At 42.6% G+C, this 20,410-nt stretch overlaps 7 protein-coding genes across 7 annotated transcripts; 3 read left to right on the plus strand and 4 right to left on the minus strand.

Annotated features, from left to right (window-relative positions):
- Nucleotides 1-446: 446 nt before the first annotated feature.
- On the plus strand, nt 447-1,070 carry FOMMEDRAFT_150475 (uncharacterized protein; the record flags this gene model as incomplete). The annotated part of the gene is made up of 1 exon (XM_007261776.1): nt 447-1,070. The coding sequence occupies one exon, from the start codon at nt 447-449 to the stop codon at nt 1,068-1,070; it is 624 nt and encodes a 207-aa protein (XP_007261838.1).
- A 1,680-nt stretch (nt 1,071-2,750) lies between these two features.
- Nucleotides 2,751-4,703, minus strand: FOMMEDRAFT_150476 (uncharacterized protein; the record flags this gene model as incomplete). The annotated part of the gene is made up of 5 exons (XM_007261777.1): nt 2,751-3,095; nt 3,149-3,333; nt 3,401-4,118; nt 4,189-4,394; nt 4,451-4,703. 5 exons carry the CDS (start codon nt 4,701-4,703, stop codon nt 2,751-2,753), a joined length of 1,707 nt encoding a protein of 568 aa, XP_007261839.1.
- Nucleotides 4,704-4,999: 296 nt separating this feature from the next.
- Nucleotides 5,000-8,032, minus strand: FOMMEDRAFT_101308 (gamma-tubulin complex, DGRIP84/SPC97 component; the record flags this gene model as incomplete). Its single annotated transcript, XM_007261778.1, has 8 exons — nt 7,945-8,032; nt 7,813-7,888; nt 7,578-7,759; nt 6,485-7,521; nt 5,984-6,435; nt 5,493-5,929; nt 5,258-5,428; nt 5,000-5,110 (listed from the first exon to the last, which is right to left on the minus strand). Exons 1-8 carry the CDS (start codon nt 8,020-8,022, stop codon nt 5,000-5,002), a joined length of 2,544 nt encoding a protein of 847 aa, XP_007261840.1. The 5' UTR covers nt 8,023-8,032.
- A 942-nt stretch (nt 8,033-8,974) lies between these two features.
- FOMMEDRAFT_164727 (uncharacterized protein) lies at nt 8,975-10,409 on the minus strand. The gene is made up of 5 exons (XM_007261779.1): nt 9,699-10,409; nt 9,499-9,639; nt 9,292-9,430; nt 9,200-9,239; nt 8,975-9,147 (listed from the first exon to the last, which is right to left on the minus strand). The coding sequence occupies exons 1-2, from the start codon at nt 10,242-10,244 to the stop codon at nt 9,619-9,621; spliced, it is 567 nt and encodes a 188-aa protein (XP_007261841.1). The 5' UTR covers nt 10,245-10,409; the 3' UTR covers nt 8,975-9,147; nt 9,200-9,239; nt 9,292-9,430; nt 9,499-9,618.
- Nucleotides 10,410-10,635: 226 nt separating this feature from the next.
- Nucleotides 10,636-11,893, plus strand: FOMMEDRAFT_16464 (alpha-L RNA-binding motif-containing protein). Its single transcript, XM_007261780.1, has 3 exons — nt 10,636-10,692; nt 10,750-11,208; nt 11,261-11,893. Exons 1-3 carry the CDS (start codon nt 10,645-10,647, stop codon nt 11,819-11,821), a joined length of 1,068 nt encoding a protein of 355 aa, XP_007261842.1. The 5' UTR covers nt 10,636-10,644; the 3' UTR covers nt 11,822-11,893.
- Nucleotides 11,894-11,927: 34 nt separating this feature from the next.
- FOMMEDRAFT_130934 (uncharacterized protein) lies at nt 11,928-12,840 on the minus strand (the record flags this gene model as incomplete). The annotated part of the gene is made up of 4 exons (XM_007261781.1): nt 11,928-11,995; nt 12,051-12,245; nt 12,321-12,493; nt 12,566-12,840. The coding sequence occupies 4 exons, from the start codon at nt 12,838-12,840 to the stop codon at nt 11,928-11,930; spliced, it is 711 nt and encodes a 236-aa protein (XP_007261843.1).
- A 556-nt stretch (nt 12,841-13,396) lies between these two features.
- FOMMEDRAFT_150481 (uncharacterized protein) lies at nt 13,397-15,184 on the plus strand (the record flags this gene model as incomplete). Its single annotated transcript, XM_007261782.1, has 12 exons — nt 13,397-13,456; nt 13,525-13,534; nt 13,589-13,608; nt 13,666-13,698; nt 14,300-14,354; nt 14,413-14,508; nt 14,581-14,619; nt 14,669-14,713; nt 14,775-14,801; nt 14,856-14,896; nt 14,956-14,981; nt 15,055-15,184. 12 exons carry the CDS (start codon nt 13,397-13,399, stop codon nt 15,182-15,184), a joined length of 582 nt encoding a protein of 193 aa, XP_007261844.1.
- Between the last annotated feature and the right edge of the window lie 5,226 nt (nt 15,185-20,410).

The following is a 20,410-nucleotide window of genomic DNA, read 5'->3' on the forward strand; positions in this document are numbered from 1 at the left end:
TAATCTGCCACTGCAATGCCTGCGCTGAGCCTCAGATCCTGTGACGACACGAGCCAGCTGGCTACGCTGTCCTTCAACGTAAAGCGTAAGCAGCCCGTCCACTTCTTAATAACTCGCACAATAGTTGCTCATCCCTCTCCTCCCAACTTCTTGTCTCCCTTTCATCCCTCCTGCTCCTCGATCTGCCTCTTGCGTTGCTCCTCCTTCGTTGTCCTCCTTTTTATTACGCTCGCCTTTTTTTTTGTATATGCATTTGCATTCGCGCATCTGCATTTTTGACCGATACCGAACAACTTTGCTAATAATTCGCATACTTCTTCTCCGAGTCACTCTGCAGTGCAAGCAACAATCGACAATCACGCGCTCGCGATAATGTCCATGTACGACTACTCCCAAGGCGCAATCCTCTCTCCAACACGACGCGCACGTTCTTCCCCACCCGTTCCATGCTCGGCATCACCTTTGATGGGTCCACACTGCGTGCGTTTACTTTCCTCAGTGCCGTGCATGACACCATTTCGAACGGAAGCAGTGACCCTCCACTCCTCTCTCAGCCCAGTCTGTCCACACTATCCACTTCACCCTCTCCCTTCGAGCCAGAACGTCCCGGAGATACACCTTTGAAATCATCCACAGCTACTGCTGGGTTCACTGCACCTCCGATTGCATATCATAGCCAGAACATGCAATGTGCTTGCACAGACATGTTTTCCCCTACAGCCCAAATTAGCTCGTTCAACGCTCCGGATTTCAACCCAGGTGAACCACTCACACTCGCTGTACGCTGTCGTAGTGCATCCATCTTTTCTCTCCTATTGTCACTCGCTAATCACTCTGTAGTAGTCAATATCTTAACCTGTCTAACAGGCGCAGCCTCAACCTCCACAACCTGCTCGACCCCAACCCACATGCACACGCAATTCGACTCACAGAGTCTGAGTGACGATCAAAACGTGGTGACGAAGACTACGTTGAACAGCCTGAGGATGCGTTCATCATTTTCCGACACGAATCCCGCTCGCAGAAGAACCAGGCAGAGGCAGCTAGTGGTGCAGGGGTTGGGACTGTAGAAATAATATATTATTTACTATTTTTGTATTCTATAAATTAAATATAATTATATTTGATTAATTATTTGATACAAAATTGTATACTATGCAAAAGCAAGCTATTCAAACACTTGTAATGACTTATAAGCATTATAAGCAGATATTATCCTTCCTCAAATAAATAAGTATGTCTTAGTCTTGTAATCTTAGAAAGTGTTATAATCACTTTTATAACTTGACAATTTATAAAATTATAATGGAAATTGCCAAGTTTTAAAAGTATTCTTACTTACTTATCTAACATTGTACTGTCATTACTTAACCCCCCAGGAAGATTATAAGTAATTGGGCAAATTTTATAAAATATACAAAATATACAAGATTACAAGCAAGTATAATACTTAAGACTTTTTCGTGATGAACCTCTTGTTGAAATTGAACCAGTGTATTTGCACCATTTTCTGCTAGACTATCACAATTAACTGTAACAGTTCTGTGTAGCCAGTCTGGATCTTTAGATTCCTGCCATATTTTCACTGAATATTAGGATTGTCAATGAATGATGTATATAAAAGCAGTTGTGAGAAAACTGTGACTCGCCATTAAACACGTATTTATTTGCTTCCGAGTCTTTCCTCATTGTCTCTACTTTAACCTCTGCTTTGGCCCAGACTTTCAAAGTATAACAGTAAGCTAATTGTGGATAAACATAAAGTAAAAACAGAATTTACTGTGCTTCAGGTTTACAGCTATCAATGTTTCAGTATTTGTAACAGTGATAGTGTATATCCGAGAAATACAGTTTACCTTCCTTATAATCACCGTCCTCACCAGTATATGCGTCTTCTATGATTGTGTCGTGTGTAAACGGCATGACTGACACAGTAGTGTGTTTACTAGACTAGACAATACTATAATTATGTAAATGAGAGGTGAACCGGTAAGCAAGCTGTCATAGTGTTTAGGAAGATGTTTATGGGTGGGCCATTGGAAACAGTCGCAAGTCGCAAATTTATAGCTGAACAAAGGTGCAAAGTGAAGAACCCGTGGGTGAGCCAAGTAGTAACGGCATCAGTTATGCATGATGAATCGAGACACTATAAACCGTTTCGTCGTTTGCTTCTTTGCATATTTACAAGGTGTATTCTATTGTGTGTATCTTGTAAAGATGTGCTTTGACTGAAATGTAACACGAGAATGTTGTGTCTACTTCTCTCTATTCGCAATAAGTTCATTCGATATATGCACAGAGGGATGCTGTCAGACACCATAAAGCTTCGATTTCTCACATAAGAATGGTCTTGCAATCGTTCCGTTCCGGAAGATCGAGCAAGAAGGCAGCAACAAAGTGATGGAAGGTATCACACCATGTCATTGTCGGACCCAGAAGAAACAGAACACAGACAAGAAAAACCAACTTTACATTCTGCTCACCAATATAACAGACAAGTCATACAAAGAAAACCACACCTCACGTTGTTTTCTACTTACAATAATTTCAGTTTCACAGTTTCGTAAATAAAAAAAAGGAAAAGGATATTCAAAAAAAGATAATAGATAAGTGTTTAGTACGGCATGTACCTCATCTCCGTCTCTGTTAGTTCTCCTCGAGGTGCAAAGTCGATTCGACAGACCATTCGTGTTGCTTGAAATGGAAGGTTAGTTAGTTAGGGTGAAATTTTTGATTGATAATTGATATGTCTAGGGCGTGGGGAAATAAGGCGTGGACATACCATATGGATGTTCCTCCCTTACTTCGTCGTCCCCATTCGCCCAGAAGCCATCTTCTTCATCTGGTAACGGCGCTGCTCTTCCCTCCACTTCCTCCAACGCGCGAGCACTCCAGTCGAGCCAGACGCACGTGCGAGACAACTTCACGCAGGTTACGAGACGTAACGGAAGCGGATTCCGGAAGTGCAAGAGCTGATGTGCGGAGAGATGGGGAAGAACGGGTGGTTGTGGTGATAGCGATGACTCGTGATACCGTGGCGTGATTACTTCGTATGGTGCAGTTGTATGTAGGTTAAATACAAATACGCCATGGATCTAATAATTTGTGAATATTTAAATTCAGAAACAAGGATGTGGGAGATAAATACAGTTTGAATGATGGCACGATCGTGGTCAAACGCTAGATTCAGTGCTGATGTTCCCAAATTTATTCGCAATGCGACGTCTGAAATGCTCGCTTCGCCTCGGAAGACTCGTTCAAAATCGCGCACAAAGTATCCGACGCCGAAGACTGTAATAGCAATGAAGTTCTTGCCGTCTGCAGAGACATGTACTGTACAAAGCGTCAGCGACAATGCACAATAGATAGCATATGTAGCCAAAATAAGAATTAGACGAACCAGCACTAAATTCTTGCCTATCTTCTCCGATGCGCACGAGAGCTGTGCTCTGCTCCGGTACACGAGGTGCCGTCAGGATAAACTCGCGCATAGCTGGATTGCTCGGTGGACCAAACGTTTGTATCATGCGTGTAGCATAGTGACGTATGAGTTGCGGTATATGCATATCCGGGTCTGAGCTGGGAAAATCAATGAATTGAGGAGCTTCATCGCCATTATGACCGTTCGTATCGCCAGTCATGTGCTGGAAACGTGGAAGAATCAAAACACCATATGGTGTACATACGAAAGCATGTCGAGCCCCGAGTTCAACATAGTTGATATGTACACCTGTCTCTCCATCAGGTATAGCCTCCAATGGGATCGGAATTGTCTCATCGAGAGTTGTCGTCAGTACATTAAAAATATACAGTTCTTGTCCCCACTCGGAGCCGACGAGGAGGTGTGGGTACACGAAGCGATAAGCCCGGGGACTATTCCGCGGTTCAAACAGGGCCCAGGGCTTAAAGCTGCCTCGACCAGCGCTTGCGTCGGAATGTTTTCTTGGTGTGGTGAGCTGCGAGATATCCGGCCGGTGCAAGACGTTTGATTCCGGTACACTTCCATCCCAATCGTTATCGTTAGATAGTCGCCACATCTCAAGCGCATGAGGATGAAAACGATCGAAGATAAGGAAACCGTTGTCATATTCGCAATGAGCATACTGCCGCACGTAACTCTGATATAAAACAGGAAGCAGCAGTCAGTACCACGAGCTTGCCAATATATTGGATGAAAAGGCATATCACCCTTCGGAGTTCAAATAGCACCGTATCCGTGTCCATGCAAGTCACCTTCAACCCCCCTCTCCGGTGTGTAGTGATAATAAACTGGGCATCCCTCCTCTCATCAATCTTAAACCTATGCACATCCTTTCCAGTAGACCTGAATAGAGTCGTCTTCGGAGTCGATCCACGTCCTTCCCAATTATATTCAACTTGGAAGCGTCTTCGACCTACAGACCAATCTCACAATTCATCTCCGCCTTCGAAAGCTCAAAAGCGCACGCACAGAAGTCCTTCCATCCCCGAAAGTGTTCGTGTTCAGAGGACGTCAGCCCGGTCCAATCGGTGGATAATTCTTCGAGAGTTGATGACGGATCAACAAAGCCGTGATAGATAGCCGTTGCGCGATAAACGGTGTTCTCGTTCTCTGCAATGGCAGTTGCCCATCCGCGGCTAACGAGTTGTGCGTTGTACAGTGTTCGGGCGTCGCAGTATCTGAAGATGCTGAGGACGAGCTCTAAGGGCAGATTCTTGAGCATGGTGAAGTGAATGAAATGCGGCAACAGCAGCGGAGTATCACAGGATCGGTTCTTTACATTTCTTTACATTTGCATGATGTCAGCCACAGGCACGTGAGAAACATGTGATGAATGAGACTCTCATTTTCGGGACGGAACGGAGATCATAGTAATACTTCCTTTCTTTACGGGTCTTCGGTCTTCCGAGGCGGTAACAATGAGCTATGCAACGATAATAATAGGAGAGTAGCATTCAAGAAAGCACAAGTGGACAACATGGCAGCTATAAATCCAAAAAAAGTCGATAATCAAATAAGTCAAAGCTGATCCAGCGAACTCGTGCTTTGTATGCTTGAAAGTCGCGAATACAGAGGTAGAAGAGCACCATTACCACTCGAGGCATCATACTGCACGCGATCCACGTGTCTCTACAATGCCATCATCAGTAAACTAAAGCATATTCGAAATGCAAAAAATACGTACGCCAAACCTAGATGCCCCCACGATTTACAACCACACGTGTAAGGTCGAAATATCTTCAGCTTCAACAGTATAAAATATCGGAATAAGTATACATACCAATGCTCAAAGTTCTTGGTGAACTTCTTCAAGAATTCCCATCGTTTCGTCCTTTCACGTTGAATCGTTTCAGGGTCATCTGTCTCAAGTGCCGTCTTCAACGACTTCGTGAACGCCGAGCCGTACTGAGCGAACGTATCACATGTGGTTAAGATCTTCTCGATTGCCTAATATTAAACCGCAATATTGTCAGTAATATGTTAAGGATAGACATAAGAGAGTCTCGCACACCTGGATCAACCTCCCGTTCGTTAGCATGCACTCCTTCAAGCAGGTGTCTACAAAGTCCAAGTGAACCCGGAAGAGGGCTTCAACAGTGCCTACACGCGCAAGCGAAGCCTCCAATCGTCGCCAATTTGGCTCAATCACCTCCGACGTCACAAATGCAAGTAGTTGCTGAACAAACGCCAACATCCGTGCACGCTGTAGGAAAAGACATCTACACCAATGCGAGATGTCTCGATATTTCTCCTCAGCACCAGAAAAGGTTGTACAATCTCTCCACGGAACCGTCGTGTGTTCTGTCCAAATCCCCAACAGCGCTTGTTCGATCCTGCGCACGTGGAATAAGAAGCGGAAGAGGAACTGGTAGCGCACGATACTTGTTCGTGAAATGACGAGTGAGAGGGGGAAGTTGACTTTGTAGTCTAGTTGAAAGGCGCTGCTGGCTATGGATAAATGAACGTGAGGCGCATGATCTGACTCAGAATGCGAGTCCATACCTAGGAACTTGACCGTATCCTTCTCATCCTTACCTTTCGCCCTTTTCTCTTCGTCGTTACCAAGGTCGTTTATCGTATCCATGTTTTCAGGGCCTCCAATAGCTCCTCTCTCGCTCAGAATCTTCTGGAGCTTGTCATATAATCCGGAGTCTCCTAAACTAACTTTCACGTCCTCCTTAAATGTGGGCTCGCCCTCACTTACGAACGTACAACCGTCAGTATTCAGCGCGACATCGAACAAACTCTGTAGTTTGTCGATATTCGCCCCTCGAGCAGACTTCTTTAGTTCCGAATGGGCGGCATCGAGGAAATGCGTAAGGAAGGCGGATTGGGAAAGGAGGAAGTAGTGCTTCAATGAGCGAAGACGAGGGATGAGTTGTTGGTCGTGCACTAAGATTTTAACTAGTGTACTGTCCGCGAAGGCATAAGCATCTTCTACTGCTTTGTAGAACCTGAATATCACAATTAAGAAGGGTCATTTGATGGCAGTGATACACTCACTTATCGTTCTCCATAGCAAAGTCTTCGTCTTCGAGAGTGTTTGGTCTCCTGATCTCCTTGCCACACTCCTGGAGCACGTTTAGGTACTTTCCGGATAGCAGAACCTTGTGTTTCCAGCTCTCGAGCAAGGGAGGGATACATGCACCACAAGGCAGCCGCCCACCAGGCATTCGAGGAGACGGAATACCAGCTTGAAGCGTCTTCGCTGTGCCCGATGGTGTAGACCCGTCTCGCAGAGTGTACCGTCGCTCCCAGTACTCATCCGTATAATCCACGTTTAGATTAGCCTTGTCGATGAATTTGCTCTCCTTCACACAGAATTCTTCGTATGGGTCGTCGAGTTTCCCACTTCGTGTCCACGCGACCAGCATCTCAGCGTACGGTCGACCTGCTGCACGCATGAGCGCACGGTGTAATGCTAGTGCTGAAGGATCGCCTGACATGCGCTGCATTCGCTCATGCAGGATAGAAAGCACTTCTCCGCCCTTGGCAGGACCAGCAGGAACACCACTTCCGCCCGTGCTTTTCTTCATCTCACTGACAAGTGCTTTGAACTTCGCTCCGCCTAGTCCGAGTGCTTCATTCCGCGCCTGTTCCTCCGGGTCTTCCTCACTTTCGTCTGAATCTGATCCAGACTCTGGAGGCTCCTCCGCATCAACAATCTCCGAGATAAGGCCATGAATTAATGAGAGAGTATGTAACGTTGGGTGAACGTAGAACCATAGCTTCTGCAGTGAGAAAGACGGCGAATGCTGGAACGCATGCTCAAGTTGCGAAAGCAAAGTATGATAGTCTTTTAGCATATCGCGTATAGCAGCACAGAGAGCGTGATTGACGAGCCCATATTCGAGATGACTTCTGTCTTGGATGAACGTGGTTATAGCCGTGTAGTAGGTCGCGAGTGGGAGGACGCGTTCGACTAGATCACGAAGAGAGGGGTCAAGTGATGGTGCTACGACGAACCGCAGGCCATGATTGGGATCTTCATCTTCTTGGGAAACGTCTGAGGGATACGTTATGTACGTCCCTTCGGTGCCCTATATGCACAGAGATTTGTTGAACATAAACAAGGGTGCAAAAGTAATATGCACACCATGAGAACGAACAAAAGATCTTCCAGGATTAGTGCTTCCTGTACTTCCAAAGGTACTCTATCCAAAGGTTCAGCCTTCTGCTTGCCCTTTGTCTTTGTCGTAACGAGTTGAATCGGCACGCGTGAGTTGAGCGGTGCATCTACGAAAGACTTTTCTGCAATGAACGACGGCTCGCTGAGCTCTATCAAGTTACGCGGTCAGCGCAGGCTATTCGGTGCAGTTTTAGATGCGTACCCCCAAGGACTGGATTTTCGACTTCATTAACTTCGCTAACTCGATTCCGTCGGACAGAAGCAATTGTGCCTGTGATCTTGGACGCGTCGACGTTGAACGCGCCTGCACTTGGTATACTGACATTATACATACCTTTGAATACTGCTTTGCTGACAATGTGAGCTTATCACGGCGTATTCGTGAGCGTCTTTTTGGCGTGAAGGGCTCCATTGTGTTCAGCAGGACGTGTCTCAAGTGAGGATGGTTGTTGGTACAGCAGTGAGCAGAGGTTCGCGTCTGGCGAATTAGGAAGGCGTGGATCATGTCGATCGGCTAATATGCCCCGTTTCGGGTGCACGGATCGATTAAATTTAAACCGCAAACATTTATTGATCCTCGACGCTACAGTGAGCGCGACATGTCTGTTGCGGTAGAATCAGCAAGATAGCAGTGTGATGTACATGGACTTGGTGAAGCCATCGGATAGTTGTACTAGTGCATTTTGCCAAGGTCTCGTGTATTCCGCTGTTTAGTAAATTAGTTAAGGTGGAGGGGAAGGTAGAAGAGTGTAAATAGAATGTTAGGTAGGGAAGAATTGAAGGGGACTTTTTTTTTTATTCTCGTAGCATCTTCCGTTTTTAGCTTATCTTTTGTTGCAATACGGTATTTTTGTGTATACGGCTTTACACAAATTTTGAACGCCTACTACATATGCTGAGATGGCTCTACTGTCTTTGTACCAAAATTCACGCTCATCACATTATATTTCCCTACTATCTTCTTTTCAGGCATTAAAAAAATAACAGTAACATTATTTTCGCAGTACAGTACTCTATTGATCAAGCATTTGAACTCTCAGCACGATTGCAAATTATCACAGGCAAAGCTATGTTGAATAAGAATACTATCCAAACTACCTTGGGTGTTTCAATGTTGAGCTCTGATTTGTCTGAAGTATGGTGTCATGAAGCTCTAGTTGTAGGACGTTGCTAAGTACAACAGGAAGTACACTGTTCCTCCAGGCAGAGATCAACCAGGCGTTGGATCAGCAATATCAATGTTACATTTAATAATTTTTCACATCAATAGCTACAAGGCTACAGGCGAGTAAACGTGACTCTTGTACAACACAGATCAGATATCTTATCAATCAAGAGTTACAATACTTCTGATCACTGCACAGCTATGGAGCCGTTTGGGGAGTTTGGATCATGAGAATATGGTCATTTTTCGGCAGCTCGCAGAACGGATCTAAAAGAAAAAAGCTGTGAGAAACAAGGTTCATCGAAACGAGGCCTGATAACTTCATATTAATCTCTTTAATTTGAACTACGTAATCCGAAATAGGTGTGTTGGCTGAAAGCAGTTATTAGAAGCCTGTGCACGGCCGAGTAGAACGGAAACTTACTCAGGGAGCTCTTGATAGGAGCCGTTGTACAAATTACATGCTGTGGATAGACAGCGTTAGGACTCAATGGGAGCAAAATGAGAATAGATTACCTTGAAGTCTCTAACGGCAGCTGAAACGGTGGCACGGATGCGACGGCGCTGTAAAGATCGGTTGTGTAACTCGATCCAGCGAACGAACCAATTGCGCTGCAAGTCCAATGAAACGTCATCTGCTGCCTGGACAAGAATGCTACGCAGCAGTGAAAAAAAATATTAATCCAGCGTCGTCGGAATAGACGAGAATAAAAAAAAATTTACGAATTGAATGTGATAATATGTTCCTCAGGCTCGTTACGCAAGCTAGCTTCAGAGGAAACTATAGCCTCTAGCTCCTTGCCATGCCCTTCAATCCAGGAAAATAGTTTTTTATTCTCTTCTTTATCTTCTTAAAGTTTCTAACTGCATAATAAGAGGTCAGTAATTGATTATACAAAGCCAACAAAATCAATATAGTATACCCGGACGACACTATCAACGTGTAGCAGACCACCTGCAGCTGCCTTGGCCGGCGGGCATATATCACCAATAGCAGAAACTGCCTCTGCGACCAGTATGAGCGCGGATGCTGTAACTTTGAGGACTTTCTTCGCCTTTTCGAGCTTCTTGTGCTTCACAGGGGATCCTGCGGACACTCGATTCTCGTCGTGCTCGTCCTTCGCAACAGCATCGCTCGCTGCCTCTGGAACCTGGTTGATAGTGCTCGATGTGGGTCCTTCTTGCGCGGATTGTATAACCCCCAGGCTCGAAGACTCGGAACGTCTCGAAAGGCGGCGTTTGATACGTCTCGTGAGGTTGTTAACTTTCTGACCAAATCCCTTCCGCGACTGTTTGGCAGCTGGTTTATCAGACGTAGCTGTAGTGGATGATGATTCGGAGCTGTACTCCTTAGGAAGGCGACGGAATATCATCTTCATCGGTGAATGCTTGAGCGAGGAATGTGCGGGAGATGGAAAGTAGTAGGCCAATACGCAGCCCGGCCTGGGGACAGAGAAGCGACACTGCATTCAGGGAGTCCATCCAGAATTGTGAGCAAACCGAATTCATGAGGTTCAGTAGAAGACATAGCCTTGGTGAGACTCGGAGCAGTCTTCTTTGATCTCAAGAAACGTGATGAGAATGGGCTGCCTCGTGTAATGTGTCCAACAAGTAGACCCAGCGGGAAGATAGATCCTTAGTACAGTATAGCATAGCATTGTTGATTATCAGCCTCGAAGACAGGGTCTCGTATTGCAGACATCGAAGACGTATAAGAAGGAAGGTGATAGCACTGAGCAGGTTCATTGACCTTTGCGTTAGACGAGTTAGGAAGGCGGATCACGTCGATCGTCGTGACTGCCGTTCTGGGACAGGATATTTTCCTCCGTCGCAGCACTTGGTCAATGGTCAAGGCGCCTGTTCGTCAACATGAGAGACAAGAATGTGTTCGGTATCAGGAAGGCGCTTCCGCGTATGGTACGCTTGCTTTGTTGTTGAATCCTTAAATCACGTCTCTAATCGAAATATCTGCAGAGCTGGTCTCCCAGGAACCTCTATAACCTCTACCGTCGCTCCCTCACTGAACTGCGTGACGATACCGTCTTCACCAGCTCAGGCAACTCCCTCTTCCAACAACGCTGGAAGGCCAAACGCCTTACCCGAGCTTATCACGGAGACTTCATCAACGAAAAAATCTTCAAGCGGTGGTACCTTCCCTCTACCTTACCAGATGTCCGGCCTCACTCCCGACGCGCAATTGGCGATGACGCAGAACCGCTGAACAAATGGGCTGTACGGACAAACCAGGCGGTAAAGGAGAAAGAGCAGCGAGAGGAGGAGGAGTTACTCGCACAGGCACCTGTCGCGAGTTTGATGTTTGAAGAGGTTGAGAGAAGGATTGACGTTTTTATTTTCCGGTGTTGTTTTGCGCATAGTGTGTATGAGGCGAGGAGGATGGTTATACATGGGGATGTACTTCTCAATGGGAAAAAGGTGGGTTGGCTACTCGACAATTTATATCGCTTTCTGAGCTTATGAATTCTAGCACACGAACGCAAACACACGTATCGCACCAGGAGACATGGTTAGCGTGGATCCGGAAGCGATCAGCTTTTTGCGAAAACCTGAAGAAACCAAGAATTCCGACGGCGAAGAAAATGAAGCTGAAGCAGCTCCGGACTCAGAATCCAACTCCACAAGTAAAAACCAACCCTCCGATATATCTGCCGGAGAGGAGTCGTCCGAATCAGGCCTTACACCATTCCATCTTCCACCCTTCGCAGCACCTTTCATCTTCATCCCAGCCTACATCGAAGTCAACTTCGCAACTTGCTCAGCCATCTTCGTTCGACGACCAACCGCACGGTTCAGCTATTCCGAGATTCCCTCCCCATACGAAGCCGATGGCGAGATCATGCGTCTCACTTGGGAATGGTACAATAAAGTCCGGCCGCGCATGCGTAGCAAGTCACAGCTAGCGCGTATGCCGGATAATAGGAAGGAGACGCGTGTGATACCTGGAATTGGATTACACCCTTCGAAGAATGCGCCGTTACCGACTGGAACATCCTTGAATGCACAGATTGCGAGGAATAGTGTTTACTAAGTCTTAGGGTTTTATCCGATATGCAGCTTAGTATAATTAAAAATGCAGTATAATCCCATAATGATACAAAACATCCAAGAGAGAGAAAAAATGTGGAATTCATGAATTATGTCTTGAAAATGATGATTAATATGAGGAGGATGAGGATGATTCCAGCAATGATATATGTCGACACTTTAAAACGAACCAAGTCAAGTTGAGACTAGATGAAACATAAAAGGTTCCTTACAGTTACCCTTAACACCTCTACTGAAACGATCCAGTCGTTTCCGGGCTCGATTCAAACGACCATGAGTATTATCTACATCATGTCCGAGCTCGTCTAATAGCCCGTTGTGGACGGTTAGCTCGTCGTTTATTTGAAGCGAAATATCTCGCTGGCGCGTCACGGAGAGAGATAGATGATCGAGATGTGCATCTTGTTCTGGAGGTGTATAATTAAAATAATAGGACTCGACTTCACACACAAGTTGTACTAGTAAAGAAGTGCATTACACACCTTCCATGAGTAGTCGCTGCTGCTCCAGAAGTTCCGGGGGCGAAGCATCATTCTCTGGTGACGGTGGGGGCTCATCTGAGTATGGAACATATGTTGTATCTTTTCGAGGGGGTGGTGGCGGGATTGGAGACAGTTCGGACGCAATTTCCGACTCCTTCACAAGGGGAGGTAATCTGCACAGCCAGGTTGACACAAGTTACTACTCGTCAACGGTAATCCACGCAACGTAACTATCAACCACTCACGGGTCAATACCTGCCACATCACTGCCCAGCATATCCCTCATCCTTGCAAACTGGCTTCTCAACAGTGCAGAAGCCTCCTTCTCGGCCTTTCCACCATTGCCATCCTGCGTCTTAACCTCAAGTGCGAGGATCCCGGAGCGCAGTTGTGCAAGGTTGCGAATGATGTTCTGCGTGCTTGCCGCGGGCGCTGGCTGGTTCATGGTCTGAAGACGCTGACGTTCCAGTAGTAGCGACAATGTCTGTGTTGATAGGGATGTTAACTTGGCGAGTGACATGCTGGCCAAGCTGGCCATGATGGAAGAAAGCAAGTGGGTTGGTAGAAGCAATGAGCAATAATGTGTGCGCTGAGTACCGCAGCTACTTAGTGGGAACAACGCCGATCACGACAAGTTTGGAAGGTATTCAATTTGGGCATTCAACTTGACGCAGGTTTCAATACCCTGACACAAACTTGCGTATTCAAAAGCAATTTCTATCCTATATGATTAGCGCGGCTTTGTTCATGGACGCCAGTTGATGCGGATGGCGTACCTAGTGATATTCGTTCGGCCTCACAGGAGCTCATAACGTGCTTCAAAATACCCTTCACCAATATTCGCAATTTCTATCGGACTGAACCCGGGTTATCACTCTGTCCTTGCCCTCACTTGAGTCAAGTTACGACGTCCTGACAGACTATTACTCGGCGCTCGTGGAGATCCGTCGACGACCATCAAGCAAGTCATATTCTCATCAGAAGTACCATGGCTAAAACCACTGTACACTACCTCAACATATATAATAATATACTCAGACACATTGCTCACAACTCTTTGCTCCGCTTTCCTTGCTATGTCCAATGCATTTGACCTTTCCCTCGAGTTAGAGACGAAGAACATCAACATTGCTCGGGTGAGTGTACCCGTCATAATAATGACTCTTCTCTTATCGTTATACTGGAGTCTGACATGCTTCGACAGTATCTCGCAAGTCCGTTTTATCTCTACCCGACTGGCTGAATAAAGCTAACGCGTCATACACTAGTTGCAACATTTACTCTTGTAGTAAGCTAGCCGTCCGTCCACATACGACATGTCTTTAGGACTGACGTGTCGGAATAGATATACGAGTATTTTATAACGCTCGACGACGAGGTGAGTTTCGCATTTCCTCATTCTAAGACCTTCGCGCAATATGTCCATTTATTAGATAACTCTCCTATGGTCGACAGGCAGGCAGACCGCCATCAAGTCTATCCTTATTTTCAACCGATACGCTCCTTTTGTTATAAGCTTTCTTTTCTTATATGGCATGTCCTGCAATTTTCGGTCGCGAACATAATTTTTAAATTTATGTACTGCCCAGCCTCTCTTTTGTTTCCCGGTGATTTCAAGGTAACTACGATTTTTGATTATCATGACGTTCAAATCTCATGAAGATTCAACCCGGAAAAGCTGTGCAAACCAATCGCTATTTTGATAGGATGTGTGCCCATTTTTGTCTGGGTTTCCAAGGACTAATGCGATTTAATTCATCTCTAGTCTTGACATATACCTGTACCGCTTCATCCGAAAGTAAGTACTGTATGCAAGGATGCTTTCCAGGTAATGCTCACTGGGTACTAGTTATCCTCATTTTGCACATCTACGTATTATGGGGAGGACAGAGAAGAATTCTTATTGTCCTCCTAAGCCTCTTCATGGTAATCATCCTATTATACTTGGCTTGAAACTTTTTCAAATCATCCACTCGTAGGCGACCATTGCAATTGCCTTTGCCGTGGTTTATAAAGCCGCCGGATCCTTTGTAGGTAAGTTAGTCCACTTAGATGACGGATGTTCAATCTCACAAGCATACTGTACATAAAGAAGTAGGAATTCGCCCGTATGATTCCGGCTGTGTGCTTCTCTTGACTAGCAAACTTGGATGGGTTCCGTTCTTCACGTTTTTGACTGAGGAGATAAGTCCGTAGATCTCCATGAATGCCTCGAGGAAAGTGCTCAACCATGACATCTTTTGTCTGACTCATCACATAGTCCTCCTACTGCTGATCATGGCGAAAGACGATGATTTTCGTGAGTCGTTTCGACCTCGTATCCAGACGTCAAGCTCAAATTGCCGTAGGGAGGACTCCAACCCGGCGACTGATAATAGTTTTGGTGCAAGATGGTATTGCCCTCCGTGTTCATATAATCTAGTTTGTGAAAAGAACTAATCATGATTATCAAAGGCCAGGTTTACTATTCTTGCATGATAAGTACGCTTATTACAATGTGCCTAAAGCTGTCTTCGTTCTGACAAACTGTTCCAGTTGTTACAATCGTGAATCTGCTTGTCAACTCCGTTGTTCCTGTATGTGCTTTACCTAGACCACTTTTCCAAGCCCTTTCTTAACCCAAACTCATCTGTAGAACCCTCCGCCGTTTTATGGAAGCGTGTATGTCATCACAAAAACCATATTATGTTAGATATTAATTCAAGCTCATGTATTTACGCTCTTCATCGTCTAGACTCGAAGCTGTGCTTCATAACATTGTCTGCATACGGCTTTCGGCTCACTTAATCAAAGTGAATGAAACGTCTGCATCATTCACACTCAGCAGTACTTGTGTAGGGAATAGTCGAAATAGTCGACTTTGATTATTTGAGCACTCCACAATTCATTCGTTGTTGTTGTTGTTGGTCTTTTTAGCAAAGCATACATACAAATACTAAGATTTTTATCCAAAGAATACCTCAATAATTATACAAGGAAATCACTGTGCCATTGTGTAGAATGTCTGTTGTATTAGTGACTCGTATCTGTATTTCAGAATATGAGTACAAATATTTCATTGCTTGCAGACATTTGTGAGAGTGTCTGATAAGTATCTGTTACACTTGATACAGAGACGTGAGGAATTATAATTCGATCTAATGGTTGAATTAAAGGCTGGTTTGTTCAGAGGAAGGGATTCTCAATTAGTGAGTATCAATCACTCGTTGAAAGAAAGAAAAATGAACTGATAATCTAGTGTCTGACTTTACCGCCTAGTGAATATATATATGGTATAGTATAGTATAGTATAGAATAGTATAGAATATTATATTTCCAGCATAGGTCTCTAAAACATACTGGGTTTCTTAGTTAGTGTACATAACAGAGTGAGCTACATAATTACAGAAATCCTGCCTAGCATATTCAGGGACCTACTAGTACTAGTGTAATAGCACACCATGCCTTTCCAACTGTATACTATAAGGAGAGAGATGTACAGATGAAAAGATAATAATTTCACAATAGATATCCTTTGAATAGTATAGTAACTATAGAAGAAAGTCATCAACAGAGTTAGAGGAGTCTGAGACAGAGATAATGTAGTTTAGAGAAAGTGGAGGAGAGAGTGAAGGAATGTAAGAAGGGTTTTCTTGTACAGTGGCAGACAAAAGTGTGCAATACTTTTGTCCACCACTGTATATACATAAACATTAAATACATACTAAGCTAAGTTTTCTATATTACTATAGGTATGATATAAATGTCTGGTGATCATAGTGAGCCCAAAGCAGTTTATTCTCACATACAATATTCAAATATTAATAGTCAACTTTCCTTGAAGCTTTTCAAATATACTGAGAATTTGTCTCTATCAGGATGTAGAAAGGTTTTGAGAGATATTCAATGCACAATACCTTGTGCTGTACTGCTCAAATGAATAATAGTTGTTTAGAATGCTTAATCGAATTACTGAGATCCAAGGCAATGTTAACGATATCATTTATATATTCTCTTTGCATTAATGTTGCTTATAAAGGACATTGTTCATAACAAACATGCTGTCACTCTCCACAACGTAACGTTTACTATTATTACCACTGCCCAGACATTATCTGGTCCAACGAATACGGGCCTCCGGTGGAACTGGAAGGAGTCGGAGTCATATTACTCATGTAGTCCTGAAGCAATCTTGTCATATCTTGGACTACGGCTGCAAAAGGTTTATTTTTCCCAGAGTAAGTGTGACCATTGCAATCAATCGTGTAGGTGACTCGCTTATTAACTTTGTCAATATTGAATTGCCCTCTGAAAGTGATACCATTAAGTGTCGTAATACCTGTCATTTGTGGGACAAATTGATCATGAGTGAAGCTATAAGCTACCAAATGTTGTACTTGCCTTTGCGTTGTATCTCCTTGGCACAGTTACGAAAAGCTGTCATTGAATTAATGTGGTCAGGTTCAAAGTGATGCTCCTCATGCCACTGGAGTATGGCAGTCCACAACGTTGACCACGCAAGTTGATGTTGTTGCTGTGACATTTTTTGAGGAAATATTCAGTAAGGTGCTCTGTGTGGTGATAATGTAGAAGTTGTCCATTTCAACCCTCATTATATATCCTACTTTGCAGAGAGCAAATGCTGCTAATGATTCTTGGAGCAATAGACAAGTAGCCTAGTACTGGCAATACACCTAACCTCTAGTCCATCAAAGCAAAGCATTGGTACGCAAATCAGGATTTGACATCACGTGGACACAGATATATCAAAGACTGATACGTCCGGGTAGTGTCTCTCCTGCAAAGAGTTTCTCCAAGTAGAAGGATATATTGATGGTTATCAGGTAAAACGTAGCACAGTACCAATGTGGCTATCAGGTCAGAGTCCTGACGTATTCATTTGTTCTTTTTTTGGCATGGTGTTTACTGCCTTCATTTCTTTCGAAGTCATAAGCGACAACAGTTGGTATCAATTAGACCAATTTTGCAGCTTCAGTATTTGTCCAAGACATTCAATGTTTCTAATGGAACCGCCACAATCTCCTTGCAAACTAAGAGTACTCTGCATTGTTGTTTTGATAGCTTGCTATCTACGAAAGATGTAATGAAACATTGATATCTACTTTACTTAGTCTGACCAGAAGCGCGAGTGAACAAATATCCACAGGTATAAATGTATAATGTTCTACAAGTGTGGTCTCGACTCTTAGTTACTCGAGTTGGGGTAATGTTGCATGCAAAATATGATTTCATAAGAATTTTGCAAGCTTTGCATTACCAGTAATGCTAGGGCAATGTTGCTTGCAAAGTATGATTTCATACAAATTTTGCAAGCTTTGCATCACTGGTAATGAATGGGAATAGGTCTCCATCAGGGAATTCACAATATTGAAATCAGGATAGCATATAAGGGAGTTTCTGAATGGGTCCTCTTCTTCAGGGGCAGAGTTGATTGAACTAGTTCGTTCTGGAACGTGATAGAGAAGAAGTCACCTTTCAGCTAAATTGTACTAGTGTGTTCCATTCACAAACAACCTGTTACTACAACTCTTAAGTTGGTTCACTCAATACAGAAAACAGCGAATGAATTAATAACTTTAGACAAACTGTATTTCAGAAACTGTACACCATGGATGAAATATTGTTTCTATAGCATTTGCTTTACAGTAACTGTGAGGGAAACTAGGGTAAAATAGTTAGTTTTGCACATTTTAGACCCCTCTCAATTAAACAGAATAAGCAATCTATTCATAGTAAATTTAGTATGTAAATTAATTATTAATGTATCTGACTAGAATAAACAGTTTTCTAAGCCTATATGTTCAGATTTGAGACTAGGGAAAATTATACAAGGAAAAACAGCTAAAATCTATGTATTTCAGTTTTCACAAGACAAGAAAAAGAGATAATTAAAAACTAATTTGATAAATATATTCTACTATTAGAAACATGAATTTAGCAACTTATTTGAAGTAATTCTATCAAGATTTGAGTGAGTTATAGTACTTTTTCTGTATTTTGCAACTTTGTAAAAAAAAAATCATGTAAACTATACTACAGCCAATATTTTTGCAAACAGCTGTAATTCACTAGGAAAAAACTTATGTATTCTAAAAGTCCTGAGTAATTACTCTAACATTACACATGAGTAGCAATACTATAACATTAGGGAAAAGTCTAAAAGGTTATATTACATTATAATAGTGTGAAAAAAGTGAAAAAAGTAAAAAAAGTAATTTACATATTATCAGACCTCAATTTCTGATAAACTAGTATAACTTTGTATAAGGTACTGTAAGGTTTATTAATGTAATAAAAGTACATAAGGGTAATACCCCTTTTAAACATATAAAATGTATAATATTAGACCTCCCTTTTTTAAAATGTATTGTAAGGATTACTAAGTTTTGAAAGGGTAATACATGTTTGTACTGTTTTACAGAGACTATACATAGTTATTATTTCTTACTGTAATAATAATAATTTCCCCTTACATCCATTCATTATTAAAATAACAAAAATCAATTATATTAAAATATTTGTATAATACATTATTATCTACAATAATTAATGAAAATAAACTGAAACACATACATAGTACAGTCTGTGTTAAGATTTGTACAGAGAGTGAGTGAGAGTGTCTATGTCTACTGTAATACAAATACAAGTAAGTAGAGATTAAGATTGGACCAGACTTGAGTAGTAAACTAGAACAGTACTAGTAGAGTACTAAACACTAAGCTCAAAGATTGTAGGACACACAAAGACTGACAGAACAAAGGTATCTTTGTTACAGTCAGTAAACAAGAACTTGTTATACATGATAAGACACACTTTTGTTACAGTCAGTAAAAAAGAACTAGTGTAACAAAGGTGTAAACATAAGCTTTATATACTAGAGAAGAAAGGAAAGTGGCTCAGGCTAAAGGGATTTGTGTTAGGAATTGTAAAATACAGTAACTAAGTTTGGAAAAGCTTAACTCAAGACTTGGGACCAAGTAGTTTATATACAAAACTCTATTAGTTACAAGTCTAAAGATTGGCTAGATTAACTAGGCTACCTTTGTTGTCCTGCTTAGTAAGAACTCTAGCTCAGCATTATTAACCTCTAATTATTACTAATAGGTGATTAATCCATTAGCAGAGAGAGGGGACAGGAAGGAGTAGGTACTAAGTCAGTTAGGAAAAGGTAACAAAACCTGAGGATAAGGTCTTTATCTCTCTAAGGTTAAACACATACTCTAGTACAGTATTACTTAATAACCTTAACCAAAGACAAGTTATTTAGAATGCTTGTATGGAGAGGGGATCTGGAAAGAGTATAGTGTTCAGAGCAAGAAGTATAAAGGAAAAGACTAGGAGAAAACTTGAAGAGATAAAAGGAAAATATTATACTTACTTAGAGAGAAACTATATAGCTAGCTAGGAATGCTTTGTACAAAGACAAAGGACTATTAAAGCTAGTAAAGAGTCAGAGCCAATAATCTAAAGCTTTATGCTTGAGGAGGACTAGTACTAGTAAAGGAAAGGGAACTAAGAGCTCTAAGGAGAGACTATAGGAAAGTAGTCTCCTTTATACACTTTACCCATATAGATAGGAAAGTAATAAAGTCATAAACATGAGAACTACATAAGAACAACATGAGGAATACATGAGGCAATCTAGAACTTTAGTTGTAAGTTCTATGATTAAATACAGAAGCACAAAGATAAGGCTAGAAGTTAATAAGGATAATTGTCTCCTAAACTAAGTCTATTAAAGAAGACTTAGGGAAAGATCTAGAACATTGGTTGTTAGTTCTAGGGTATACACAAGACAGTCTAGAACTTTAGTTGTAAGTTCTAGGGGCAGTACAGAAGTATAGCCATTTATATTACAAGAGTTATAAGGAGTCATTAGAAGTTATAATACTCTACCTTATGAGAAAGTGTATTACAAACTAGTGTACAGGAAGTACAGGTTGAGTCAGACAGAGTCATAGGAACAATAGAGAGCTCTACTTTATGAGAAAAGCATTACACAGCTTACACAGTATAACTAGTTAGGAGGACTCATAAAGAGTTATTAGAAAATTAATCTAGAATACAAGAAGACACAAACTAGTGTTAGC

This window comes from Fomitiporia mediterranea (genome assembly GCF_000271605.1).
Source record: "Fomitiporia mediterranea MF3/22 unplaced genomic scaffold FOMMEscaffold_1, whole genome shotgun sequence".
In the NCBI taxonomy this organism is placed as follows: domain Eukaryota; kingdom Fungi; phylum Basidiomycota; class Agaricomycetes; order Hymenochaetales; family Hymenochaetaceae; genus Fomitiporia; species Fomitiporia mediterranea.

Bases quoted from the DNA above. Each gene is read 5' to 3' on its own strand.
- FOMMEDRAFT_16464 (XM_007261780.1), top strand. From the start codon at position 10,645: ATGAGAGACAAGAATGTGTTCGGTATCAGGAAGGCGCTTCCGCGTATG. The intron at 10,693-10,749 runs GTACGCTTGCTT...AAATATCTGCAG, and splicing joins GGAAGGCGCTTCCGCGTATG to AGCTGGTCTCCCAGGAACCT. The intron at 11,209-11,260 runs GTGGGTTGGCTA...TATGAATTCTAG, and splicing joins TACTTCTCAATGGGAAAAAG to CACACGAACGCAAACACACG.
- FOMMEDRAFT_164727 (XM_007261779.1), bottom strand. From the start codon at position 10,244: ATGCAGTGTCGCTTCTCTGTCCCCAGGCCGGGCTGCGTATTGGCCTAC. The intron at 9,640-9,698 runs GTATACTATATT...CTTATTATGCAG, and splicing joins ACGTTGATAGTGTCGTCCGG to TTAGAAACTTTAAGAAGATA.